Below are 12899 nucleotides of genomic sequence, written 5' to 3'. Positions count from 1 at the left end.
AAAAAAATTAAAAATGTAATTGAATTGTCATTTTCCTCAAATTCAACATTATCTATTATCATTACAATGTAATTTTTCTTATCTTTACAAATTAAATTTGAATATGTTACGGCCAATGAAACTCTAATACGATTGAGAATTGAACTTTAAAACCCTACTCTTGAATCCTTTATCTCATCTCTTTGATTGGTCAATGAAGATTTCTCCTTTTCATTGTCGTCGTTGCTGCAACAAAATGATTTCTACTATTTTAGAAGTTGGGAACTCATTATTACTCTTTATAAATAGAATTTAACAACAACAACAACAACAACAACAACAAAAACAACAACAACAATAATAATAATAATAAATAATCATAAATCACTTATGCATTGCATCCTAAAGTTTTAAATGTTGGTTTAGATATATTGTTCTAGAAAAAACATAGAAACTAATCCATTAAGTTAAATCCTTGAAGAATTTAATTGATTCATGTGTGCAATTACATATTACTAGCAAGGCTAATAAATTGTTTCTAATGAAATGGATATCATTATCTTAGATGCATTTGTTCTGTAATATACAAAGTGCAATGTAATAACGACTTACTATAGCAAGTAATGAAAGAGCATGCTTAGATAGAAAACACAAATTTATGGATTGCAGAAAAAAAAACTATAATCCACATTTTGCTGAGATAAAGAAGAAAGAATAGGCATCACACATCATACGTTAATATAGCTGCTTCATTATTCTTGTATGTGAGTCTCCATTCCTTCTGCAGTGTTATCTGACGAACATGTTTTAAGCTAAGTTTTTGTAACTTAGCTTGCGAAACTTTTCTCCATCTTTGAGTAGAATGAAAAATAAATCTGAATTTGCATTTGAAATATTAACATTTGTTTACAACTTCTCATTACAAAATCATGCCATAGCTACCCTTTAATTGCCACCCCTTCCTTTGAAAAAAAAATAGCAGCCTAACCTTAAAATTTGTTGTCTATAAACATTTTTCTCTCAAGAAATTGCTCAATTGGATCTGCACAAAAAATAGTTGAAAAAATATAAGGTGATCTTAGCCGTGGAATTAGTTAAGACTAACAACAACTGCAGATAACATAATCTGATAGATTACCCTTATCTTGGTATTTCATTAAATCTATTCTAGGAATAAAGCAACAACATATACTGGCTATTACTTTTCACTCAAAAAGATAAAAAAATACAAGTAGGTGTTAACTGCTATCCAAATTGTTCAAGTCCTCAATCTTTTGAAATAACTAAGAAATTTTATAAATACTTTATTTGTTTCTCTTTCTTGTATTTAAACAATCAAACATAAGAATTATATAGAGTATTTTTTATAGAGAAATAACACTAATCGCCTACGCAGTTTAGGTGAAATTTGCCAGGACATCCTTCTATTTGTTCAAGTTATTAATAAAGAAGATCAAGTTGATAAATTTCACCAAATCTTAGAGGTAAGTATGATTCATGCTTTTTTACATGTACAGAGAGTAAAGCTAAAATCAAAATGGTACCTATGTAATCCCATGTAGGGTAACCCGAAGGAGCTATAGCTTTCCAATTTCTCCAATGTTTGCATTGGGTGCAATTTTGGGTTTACCACTATAATCCAAATCCTTTAAAATATTAGGAACTCGCATACTATCCTTGCCGTACATTGTTCCCATTTCCATGTCAAATTTCTGTTTTGGGTTCACAAAACTTTTATCAAACTCTGAATTATATGTCCTATAGGATTCATCTTGATAATCATCCTCTTCGGCAACCCACTCTCTAAAATTGACCAATGACGTTGGGATTCTAGCACAAGATAGTTCTTTAAAGTTTGACACTAGTCCCTTTCTATATGGATTTTCCTTCCTATCATAGCGGTACCGAAAATTCTCATAAGTTGTCTGTAATATGAAAAATGCCAACAAAAGGTGAATGTATTACAAATATATCATGTAGTAACTTCACACGTTAGAAAATATATAGAGGAATCAACTTCAATAATATATAGATTAAACACCAAAGATGGACTTGAATTTTTCTAACTGAATATAGAACAAGAATTTCTCATGTACAATGTTTATATCTTGAGTCATCTATTATATCCTTGTCATCGTTTGTAACTAATGGCCAATTTTAAAATTTTCCAGACAATGGTAAATTAAAGTAAGAAATAAACTAAGAAATATTCCTATGAATTCTCAAAAGAACTAATGGAAGGGGAAATAATACAAAATAGAACACTAGAAATAGAAATAGAGATAGAGAAAGAGATTACCTGATTGGTAGAAATCAAATACAAGTGAAAAACTGTTAGTCCACCCACAAACCAGATGGCTATGAAGCAATATACAATGAGAGCAACTGATATGAAATCATGTGACATGGCGAACCACAAGCTACCCTTTTGCCGTACAAGGTTAACCCAAGAAAATGAAAAAACATACAAACACAACAAAGTTGATGATGATATGAACAATATGAAGAATGGATAGTTGCGCTGCAAAAACATCAATATGAGTAAAATTATTAGATTCTACTAAAGGAAGTTGGGAAAAGATAAAGATAGTGGATTGAAAATATAGAGTAAAGTAAAATTGAATTAAGTAATATGGCAAAAATTAGCACTCGTCTTTCCAAATTATGATATAGTGTGAAAAGAAAATAAAATGATGCAAGAAAAAACGTTTAACAAGCAAACAAAAGTATGTGGAAAGGTATCGAAATAAAGCTTACAGAGGATGAGACAAGTGATATAGTATTGAATCTTGCATCAAAATAAAGCTTTCTCAAAGGATGAATCAATTGGTATAACATTGAATCATCTATTAACCTTGCAAATCAGATCATTTCTTCTTTTTTCGACATGTAGATATTTATGGATACTTATTAGAAATGAAAAACTTCGCTTCTTTTTAAGAGGTATTTGTATTTTTCATTTAGATGGATGCTTTCTTAAATCATATGACCAAAATTAGTGATGTTAGAGTCCCTTTGTGCTTGAACTATTGTACATATTTTTCAGTAGAATAATGTTATGTCTACTAATCAGTGACATATACTGTCCTATTCTATGTTTTAACCCAATATATGTTCAAATATTATTCCTCTTTGCAGAATTTGAAATTCAAACTAAATTAACTTGCTACAAATTTATTAATTTACCTTATTTACCGATGAAAGTAAAAAGAGAGACATTAATTTTCCAAAATAGATAATGAAAGTTTGCTTGATTTCTATGAGATGGTGTGGACAACTTACTAATCCAATACATTGACCAACCCAGGGACAATGATGATCAAACTTCTGCACACAATTGTTGCAGATAGAACAATGAGAAGCACGCGGCGGACGATACAATAGGCATGTGTCACAAAATTTCACCTTCACCGTCATACCATTGACTTTAACATCCTTAATTCTGGGTATTTTCACATTAGGGGTTTTATTGCTCATCCAGTCAAGATATGGTGTACTCAGGTCAAATGCTTCATCTTCAGGTGGACGTGAATTCCTCGGAATAATTCCTGGATCTCTACCGGATGTCAGGAAGAGAAAAATAAAATCCTGTAGTCAAACAATGAAGAGTCATGTTTATAATATCATAAGCAGGCCAAGTACTTTTCATTGATTAAAATAGCTTATATATTTTTTACCAACCAAAATTGTGAGAACTGCTGCTCCAATCAGTATAGGCTGGCTAGCAATAGGATGCCCGTGTTTCAATGCTACTAGCATTTTTATACAGAAAGTTATTGCAGGACCTCCAATCAGGAACGATGTTAAAAATAGAGACGATGCATCGTGACCAAAGACTAACCTTCCACCACATAGAAATTTCTAAAATGAAAAAAGAAGCTTCATCACAAATTATTTTACATAGTATTTCATATAGATTCAGACTCTAAGGCCCTGTAAGGTGGATTATGAAAGTACAGTATATTTATTTTTTAAATACTTTTTTATCCATTTGCCACACAATGACCGTACACTGTTAAATTAGTAATTTGTATGTGTTAGATATATTTAAACTAAAGTAGGTCATTTAAAAAAGAAAAAAAATATTATTTTTCTGTGAAGTTTTTATTTGCTTTGTTTTGGTCTTTTTGCAAGGATGAAAAAGTATGAGATAAATGTATTAAATAGATATGTCAGTATAAAATGCAAAAGACTAATAAATAGATGTCTCCAATCAACTTTCTTTCAATCTTCCTTTTCTTTTGTTCTCAATTTTCTATTCTCAAGCACCAATTAACACTTTGATCCAAAAATAAATGAATAAATAAAGTTGGAACAAGAAACTCAAGAAATCTATTGTTTCGGAAAGAAATATTTAAGTTGTATATGTCTATAATAAAGATGAATAATTTGATATCACTTTTTCTATCTAAATTCTTACTCAATCCCCTTCAAAACTCACCTTCAATTAAGTGAACTAATTCCCCTGACTGACCACCCTCTTTTTTATTGACAGTTTATGAAGAAAACGACGATGTCTTGAACCATTCAAAGATGAAAATCATATTCTACCTACATACCTAACTTTTTTCTTGTAAAAGTATACCAATTTTCATAAGTCCAACTTTTGTTCTCTAACTTCACATATCATAGTTACCTAGTGTTAGCCTCATACTGAACTTTAGCATGGTTTTAGCCATATAGATAATTAGTGTCAATACACTACTATGTTTTGCTAATTTATAAAGCACTTCAAAATTAAAAATGGTTTAAACTTTCTTAAGAAATAAATTTTAGACCAAGTGTTTTCCTATTCAAACACCAAGTCATTCTTATTTCACTAATACAATTTCCATAAAAAAAATACTATTCTCTTTTATTACTATGATAGAAAACAATAAAATTACCACCATAAAAATAAAAAATTACATTTGCATAAAGAACAAACATAAAAAAAAACAAAAATACTACATCACAATCAAAAGGAACCAACATAAAAACAAGCCTACATTAAAATGTTAAAAACATTACTAAGATAACAATAAAAATGCTTACATTGTTCCCTGGCCAAACTTGGTAAAGCCTTTTAGTTTTTGGAGGTTCGGCCGAGGCGGCTATGGAAGGAGAAGGAGTCACCATGTTCTGATTGGAGGTATTGTTGTTCATATTACAAATGCAATGCAATTAACACAATCAATTTTTTTTCTTTCTTTATTTTTTTTTTTTTTGCTTTTGGTATTTTTTTTCCAAACCTAGATCTGATTTTGATTACTCTTTCTTTCTTCTATTCCTTATGCAAATACAATAATCATCTCCTCCAATACTGTTAAAATTGCACGTGTTGAAAATTTGTGCTTCTTCTTTCTCTTTTTCTTTACCTCTTTTTCTCAATTTCGTTTTTCCTTTTCTCAGTTTTCCCTCACCACTCTTGGGAGGGAGAACTAATTCGATAAAGGAAGATGAACAATGGATGGGGAAGGGTGGTAGAAGGAACAAGGAGAAGGGAGTTGAATGTCCCTTCTCAGAGGTTCCTTCGATTTCTTTTTGTTTTCTTACATTCTCTTTCTTTTTTTTTTCACCCTCTTTTTTGCCACACTTTCTCTCTCTATTTGTTTTTCCATTTTTTTCTCTCTCTCTTGCTCTCTCTCCATGAAACCAGTAATGCTCCAACAATTTTTCAAACTTAACCGGCATTTTCGCAAGTGCTACCAACTGTTTTAAAAACGCACGTCATGCAAATAAAGATTTTAGGTTTGTTTATTTAATTTGGTGTTTATCCAATTATCCATATGTTTGGTAGACAAAAAAATATAATCACACCATAATATCTTTATGGATTTGGATTATTTACATATTAAGGAAGACCAAAGCGAATTTATCTATGTAGTAATAAAATACTCATCAATCATCATAGATGTGTGATTCGAATCGTGTACAAAATTATGAACGGATCAATCCAAAACAACCTAGGATATCGGACAAACAAAATAAACAACAACAAAAACATTAAAAAGTGAAAATCATAACATAACAGAAAAGTTAGGAAAAGTTGTGATTTACTTCTAAATTTTGATTTAAGTGAAAATTGTCACTGAATAGAAAAATTAAATGCATTTTACTCCCGAATTATGATTTATACTTAGTTCGACTTTTAGATTTTTAAAATTTGACATTATAATTTTTGAAACAATTATGTTAGTTATACATAAAAAGTTTAGTGACTAATTAATTATTGCGTATAAAATATTTATTTCGTATCTCATAATTTTCATATTATAGTACGGTAAATAAATTTAAAATTCATTTATTACGAATTTGATTATTATACTATGACAGATTCAATTATTTTAGGAGTTTATTATTCTATTACTCATTGGCTAGATAGTGGTTAACTTAATAACTAATTTTTAGTATATATGGAGGAGTTAATACTCAATTTAGTCTTTGAATTTATATGTAAATTTTAATTTAGTCTCTAAAATTTCAATTGTCTCTATTTAGTATTCAAACTTTGCAATAGTCTTTGAGATAATTTTTGAGACACAAATGTTAACGGAACGCAAACATGGATAGTCAGATGCCACACGAAAACTGGTAAAACGACATTGTTTTGAGTCCAAAAACGACGCCGGATCACTTACTTTAATTTGGATAGAAAAATTTTAATAAACACTATTTACGATATTTGTTTTTGAGTTATTTGAGTGTCAAAACAAAAATGACAATATTTTATAGAGTCCAATGTAACATTTAACTATTTACATCATACTGTTAACATTTATATGTTAAAAATTATCCAAAAAATTAACATGAGTTATATTCACAAAATTTAAAAACTAAACAGAAGTAATTAAAATTTTAAAAACCAAATTAAGTATTATCTTATACAGATGTACATGAAGCATTATTGTTTTTAAAATTATTATGGTAGAGAATATAAAGTAGAGTAATGTTGCTTGATAATAAAGTAGTATAATTTGACAAGTGATATTTTAGTTAATAATTGAATAGGTTTGACGAATTAAAAAAAAAAAACACTATTCGTCCCTTTTTTTTGGTTTACGGACATACTTCTGCAAATAATAAATACTAAAAAGAATATTAAGGCTGCCATATAAAAGAACTTTACATTATATCTAACTATATGTCTATTTATATAATAAGTTTAAAGTAGTGTATAAGGACAACGGTATAAGGACAACTAACATCAATTTTGATAGTAAGTTTCGGAGGGGAAGAAATCGAATAGTCTAATGTCTATGTTTGGTATCCAAATCAAATTCTATATTAGACTAACTTGATTACTTAAAATAACTTGGTTATGTAATATTATCATAATTTTTATAAGTGATAGAAAAATATTAAATCACTTTTAAAATATTTAAGACACAAATAAGACAAAACATAATATTGATAATTATCCAAACATTTGAAACAAAAATAATGCTTTATCTGTATAAACTACAAATATTTATTATAAAATTTTACGGCAAAGGTATGTCAAAATTAAAATCTAATTTTTGTAACTAAATAAAAAGTTCTATTATCTTAAACGAAGTATACTAATGGCCTTTTGAACTCGTATATAATTTGGTGTTAACCATGATATAATTAAAATACAAATATTAGTGATCAATATTTATTTCTTACATTTAAATTAAATTAACATTAACCAATTTCTCATACTTTCTAAGACCACCTAATATTTCTTATATGAAATCATATGTTTAGTTGAAAAAGTAAAACAATTTCTGTGTTAGTCAACTGATATTTCTGTGTTATTCTTGTCTTATTCAACTAAAAAATATTTACATAATTCAAAATAATTTTTGTATTTTTTTCTTCTGTACTAATTTTGTATTATATTTATGTATAATTCAAAATTAAGGTTTAAATGAATTTTTTTTCTTAATGAAATTTGAACAAAATAAAAAATTGAAAGAAATAAACATTTGAGAAGAATATGAGAGTTTGGAAATAAAAAATAGAGGGATAAAAGAAAAAAATCAACAAAAAAAAAAGAGATGAGAAGACGAGAAGAAAAAAATTGTGCTTAGAAAAAGAGAGAAGAGAAGAAAAGAAGGAAAAAAAATTAACACCAGAGGATTAAAAAGAAAAAAAAATGAAGTCCCTTTGATTGGACTTAATTACAAAAACCAGTTGATTATGTAGTATTACTGTTAATGCTTTATTTAAAAAATCAGGAACATATACAGTGAAGAGCAGTAGAGCACACATAATTGTGAGAAAATATCCACGGTTAAATTGAAAAAGAGTCAAAACAAAAATAAATATGACTTATGTTGTTCTACTAACTAGAGTCAATTGCACGGATCAAACAACCCCATAACTGTCCTACCAAATATAAAAAGAATCCAAAACACCAACAACAAAAAAGATAAAAAATAAACAAACAAAAACAAAAACAAAACCAAACCAAATCAAAATTCATCATAATGCATTGATTCAGATGTTCTTTTTTTATAGTCTAATGATTTCTATTCCGGCGGAAGAGCCCAACATTTTAAAAAACCATCCATCAAGAGATGTAGTTATAAAGTTCAAATTGCACATTATTTGTGGGAGTAAATCATCAACATGCCAAGCATATGCCAAAAAATAGAATAGAAAGATATATCATGAAAATGATGGCAACAGACTAAATATGTCAAGGTTCATCCTTACCAATATGGACAAAAAGCCCTACTCAAAATCCTTCCCAAGAGTAATAAAAACAGCAATCTAAAGGGAGAAAAGAAAATAAATTACATAAAAAGCTTGTGTCTTACAGTTAATTTTTTTTAATAACTTCAACACATTAGTAAGAAAATAACCTGATATTTCTAATGCCGTTCACTACAATTGCCAAAAAGGAATAAGTTGTCTTCTAAGTTCTAACATCTTCCTACATTCCATACTTCACAAGATGAATGGATAACCAAAACGTCTACGAGTTCATCATGTAGTCTACTGAAAGTTTCTTCCTTCTTTCTGCCACAGCAAGAGCTGAGAAACACCAAAACATGACATAAGTGAGACATTTCTTTCTTGAGAAAATGTGAAAGCTGGATTATCTTTATAAATGAAAAAGGTTAAAAAGAAGTCATTAAGGCAGCGTTTGGAAGAGAGACAGCGACTAAAAGACACAGACTGAAATAAGTCTCAGTATTGTGTTTGGTGTGAAGTGAGAGACAGAAATTGAAATAAGAATGAAACTCTAATTTAACTTGCACAAAGGATAAAATTGGAATTAATTAATTGAATTAGGGGTATTTTAGATATAAAATGTTATTAAAATTTTAGTCTCCGTCTCCAAGAATTTCAATCTTCTGTGTCCTCACTTTTTGGAAGTACTGAAATATTGAAATTTTGGATAAAGAGACAAAAATTTTAGTACCAGTCTCTGGACCAACAAACATGATCCTGAGTCCCAGTCTCCCAGTCTCTCCCAGTCTCTGTCCTAGTACCTCAAAACAAAAGCTACCTAACACTTGTTAAGTATGGCATCAAGAGACTCAAAGCAAATGTTCTTTATACTACATCCATTGTTGAATAACTTCATATATTTTCATCACTAATTTTCAATTATTAAGCATGTCAGCACTCAGCAGTATAGTGCCATTTGCATCATGCATACATAAGTCTGCAGAAGTAATCCATAAAGATGGATTTTTGGCATTCAAGATTCAAATTATCACTTGTCAGGGAACAAACTTGGGTTTCAATTTATGGTTGTTATCGAAAAATGATCAAAGCAAGACTAAGCATTAGTCATACATCAATTGAATTCAGAATATTCAACCCTTCTCCCATAGCTTTCTCATGTCTTAAAAGTAATTCTGACTCTTAAAATTGGCTACCACAATAACCTTGCAAATAGAGTTCCTATAACCCATCAGTCTGTCTCATAAAAAGTTCTCGAACTGACGATTTACAAATTTAAAATCTAAAGTTCATCCCTACATATTATGTGGGACACTAGGCTTACCAAATTTCTTAAGTCAATCATTTTTATAACGAGGGCCTGTTTGTTTGAGCATCTTGATTTTTGAGCTTTTTAATTAGATGATGTGCATAAAAAAATTGAGAGGATGGATAATAATATAAACACAAATTATCATATCAATGAATGCAACAGGATGGAATAGTGACATAATTACCTCAGTATGAAAGTTGGATTAGATATGAAAATATTCTTCAATTTAAACAACCAAGAAAAGATGCACACAGATTATATTCCTTTTCATCCAAATTACTTAACCAATCTTTTTTCTCAAAATTCCATACATGATACACCACCTTTTGAATTTCAATATTATAATTAGAACTATCTTGTAAGTTCATATATGAGAGGCACTACCAATACAGACTGGGAAATTAAATAATCAAGGTTGCAAACTCCATAATGTCAAAAGTAAATACACAACTAAAGCCAAACCTTAATCACCATTCATGAACTACATGAGAAAGGAATGAAGAAGATAAAAACTTATTCGGTATGCTGAAGTAATTTAGAACAATGGAAACTAACCTTATCCTTTAGTCTAATTGATCAGGTGCCATCTCATCCAAAACTCATCAGACAACTAACAAAAGTAACCCCTGCATTTTGCAGACCCACAAAAGCATTTCTTTTTCTTCTGGCCTCCTTTGAGAGGAAGAACTGTTCCATAGTCATAAGTTAACTCCATCATAGGAGGAATATGTCTAATTGCATAGAAAGCAATGTGGAGATCAGATTCATTCTTATTTTCCCGTATAACTGGACGCCACAATACATTTGGGGAGCAGCTGTGATTCATAAACCGAGCCACATTCCCTTCATTTTTTGCTGATATATAGAGAGGGGAAGGGATCTTTGGAGCTTCAGTATCAGCTGGGAAAATTTCCAGTTGCGGATAAATACGAGTAGAATCGAAAATGTAATCATCTTCATTTTCACTGCTAAACTCATCAACTTTAGCATTATCTATGACTTCCCCAGCATACTCGCATATGAAAGTTCCTGCACGAATAGGATCCCAAGACCTTAGACCCCACCCTTTATCCTTAGTTTTGAACACCTCCAAACGAAATTTCAAGCCACCTTGGGAAATCCTGTTCCGGCAATTAGGAGGGCACTGACAGGAAGGACCACACTCATATATCACAGACTTCAGATCAGCAAGCATCCCATTTGCAGAATATTGGAGATAACCTCCGTTCTTTTGAATACAAGGACAGTTATGGTTGATAGCTTGGCATCCACCAGTACAAGAACATCCACCAGAAGATTCCAAAGGGGCAGTTGGCTTCAAATTCTTGACAGATGGGGAGTAAGTAAAATATGCAGGGCCTTTCTCATTATCAACATCATTCACAAGACAAACAGGTAGATTTTCTGCCCCGGAAGTAAGATCAGGCAATATAACTCCAGTTCTTGTTACAGTTTTATCAGTCCACTGTTGAATGGATTTCCATATCATATATGCTGCAGGCTGCCCGGGCAACCTAGCTAATTTATATTTGAATACATTGAAACCAGATTTTGCTTTCTCTACCCACGAATCCTGGATCTTGTAAAGGCCATCATAGACATATACCTTACCAGTTGGATGTGCTTCATCTCTCAAACCCTTAATTACTCTCACATCATTACCTCTATGCAAGCTCTTTTCCAGTGCAAGATTACCCCTTTCAAGCTTTTGGTCACTTGCTCCTTTCTCCCGATTAGCCCCACCTTGGCCACTGTAAATCAACACATCACCATCCTCTGCATTATCTTCATATCCTCCAGAAGAGACAATACTGACAGCTAGTGGTTCTTCCTCTTGACTGGTTTTGGAACCAATGTAATCAATTCCAGCCATAGATGGAGAGTGTAATCCAACGAGGCACAATTCAAATCTGAAAAAGAAGATATCCCCAATTTCAACACCAGGCACACCTCCAATACGTTTCTTGCTATTTGCCCTAATCCCCTTGGTCATCATAATGTTGCCAGCCTTCAGATCAGGCCGCTTTGCTCCAGCAATATCCCTTGATGTCTCTTCAACTTGTCCAAGCTTTCTTCGCATAACTTCATATATCATAAGTGTATATGTAACTGCATCCCTACTACCATCAGGTTGTTTTAGAACATCAAAGACAATAGGATTAATTGAATTGAGAATATCATTAGCCACTTGATCCAGATCAACCACTGCAGTACCTCCAGGACGCCGTCCCCTTGGTTTCTTCTGTTTAGTGCGCCTCCCTTCCCCCGTTCCATCTTCAGCATCAACGTCCTGCACCTCAGCATAGGCATCTTCATCTGTTAACTGTCCACGAGTTCTGCTATTTTTTCGTGATGAACCCACATCTCCATTTGGCGTCCTAAATGAATTAATTGGAACTGCGGCCGATATTGGGCCCACACGTTGAGGAGCCGGGGTTTGTGCGGTTTGTGCATTCTGTTCAGATAGCCTCTGCGACTCCGGGGAGATGAAGAACGGGTAAAACGGCGCAACGCCAGAGGGGAAAGGACCAGAAGGAGAAACGCAAACAAAGGGTGCTCCACCTTGTGGATTTGAAGAGGAAGAGGGATTTGATGGCGAAGGAAACACAGGAACAAGAGTTCTCAGTGGCTTAACATTCAAAACCCTAGACTTATCAATAGACCCAGGTGGAGGAACATTGCCTTGACCTAGATTGTGTTCCATTGATACGATTCAGTAGCAGTGATTCAGAACCCACCAGTTTCAGTATACACAGCTAACAAGAGCAAAAGAGGAAGCTAACAACGTTTAATCTCTGCTATGTTCAGATAAATCAAGGAAATGGTAGAACAGCACAAACCCGGTACAGAATCACACTACAAGAGAAAAACAGATACAAACTTTCGAGTCAACACTGTGAAGAACAACACATTGCCGCAACATGCAAGCATATCCAGATTCAGATATCATAAACAGAACAACATG

General features: G+C 31.7%; 2 protein-coding genes across 2 annotated transcripts in view; both read right to left on the bottom strand.

The window, feature by feature from the left end:
* Positions 1 to 1607: 1607 nt before the first annotated feature.
* Positions 1608 to 5657, bottom strand: LOC107494242 (probable protein S-acyltransferase 1; the record flags this gene model as incomplete). The annotated part of the gene is made up of 5 exons (XM_016115299.3): positions 5014 to 5657; positions 3661 to 3840; positions 3262 to 3567; positions 2279 to 2500; positions 1608 to 1904 (listed from the first exon to the last, which is right to left on the bottom strand). Coding segments are annotated over exons 1-5 (1116 nt in total), but the record flags the coding sequence as incomplete, so codon positions are not given.
* A 2936-nt stretch (positions 5658 to 8593) lies between these two features.
* LOC107494232 (histone-lysine N-methyltransferase, H3 lysine-9 specific SUVH1) overlaps positions 8594 to 12899 on the bottom strand; it is a 4898-nt gene continuing 592 nt past the window's right edge. The window contains exons 2-3 of the mRNA XM_016115286.3: positions 10490 to 12790; positions 8594 to 8964 (exon numbers count right to left, since the gene is read on the bottom strand). Coding sequence (XP_015970772.1) covers positions 10545 to 12638 — 2094 coding nt within the window. The 5' untranslated portion in view covers positions 12639 to 12790 and the 3' untranslated portion in view covers positions 8594 to 8964; positions 10490 to 10544. The remainder of the gene's footprint in view (positions 8965 to 10489; positions 12791 to 12899) is intronic.

This window comes from Arachis duranensis, chromosome 6 (genome assembly GCF_000817695.3).
Source record: "Arachis duranensis cultivar V14167 chromosome 6, aradu.V14167.gnm2.J7QH, whole genome shotgun sequence".
NCBI classification, from domain to species: domain Eukaryota; kingdom Viridiplantae; phylum Streptophyta; class Magnoliopsida; order Fabales; family Fabaceae; genus Arachis; species Arachis duranensis.
The sequence above is the reverse complement of the archived record's forward strand: the minus strand, read 5'-3'. Positions and strand labels throughout refer to the sequence as shown.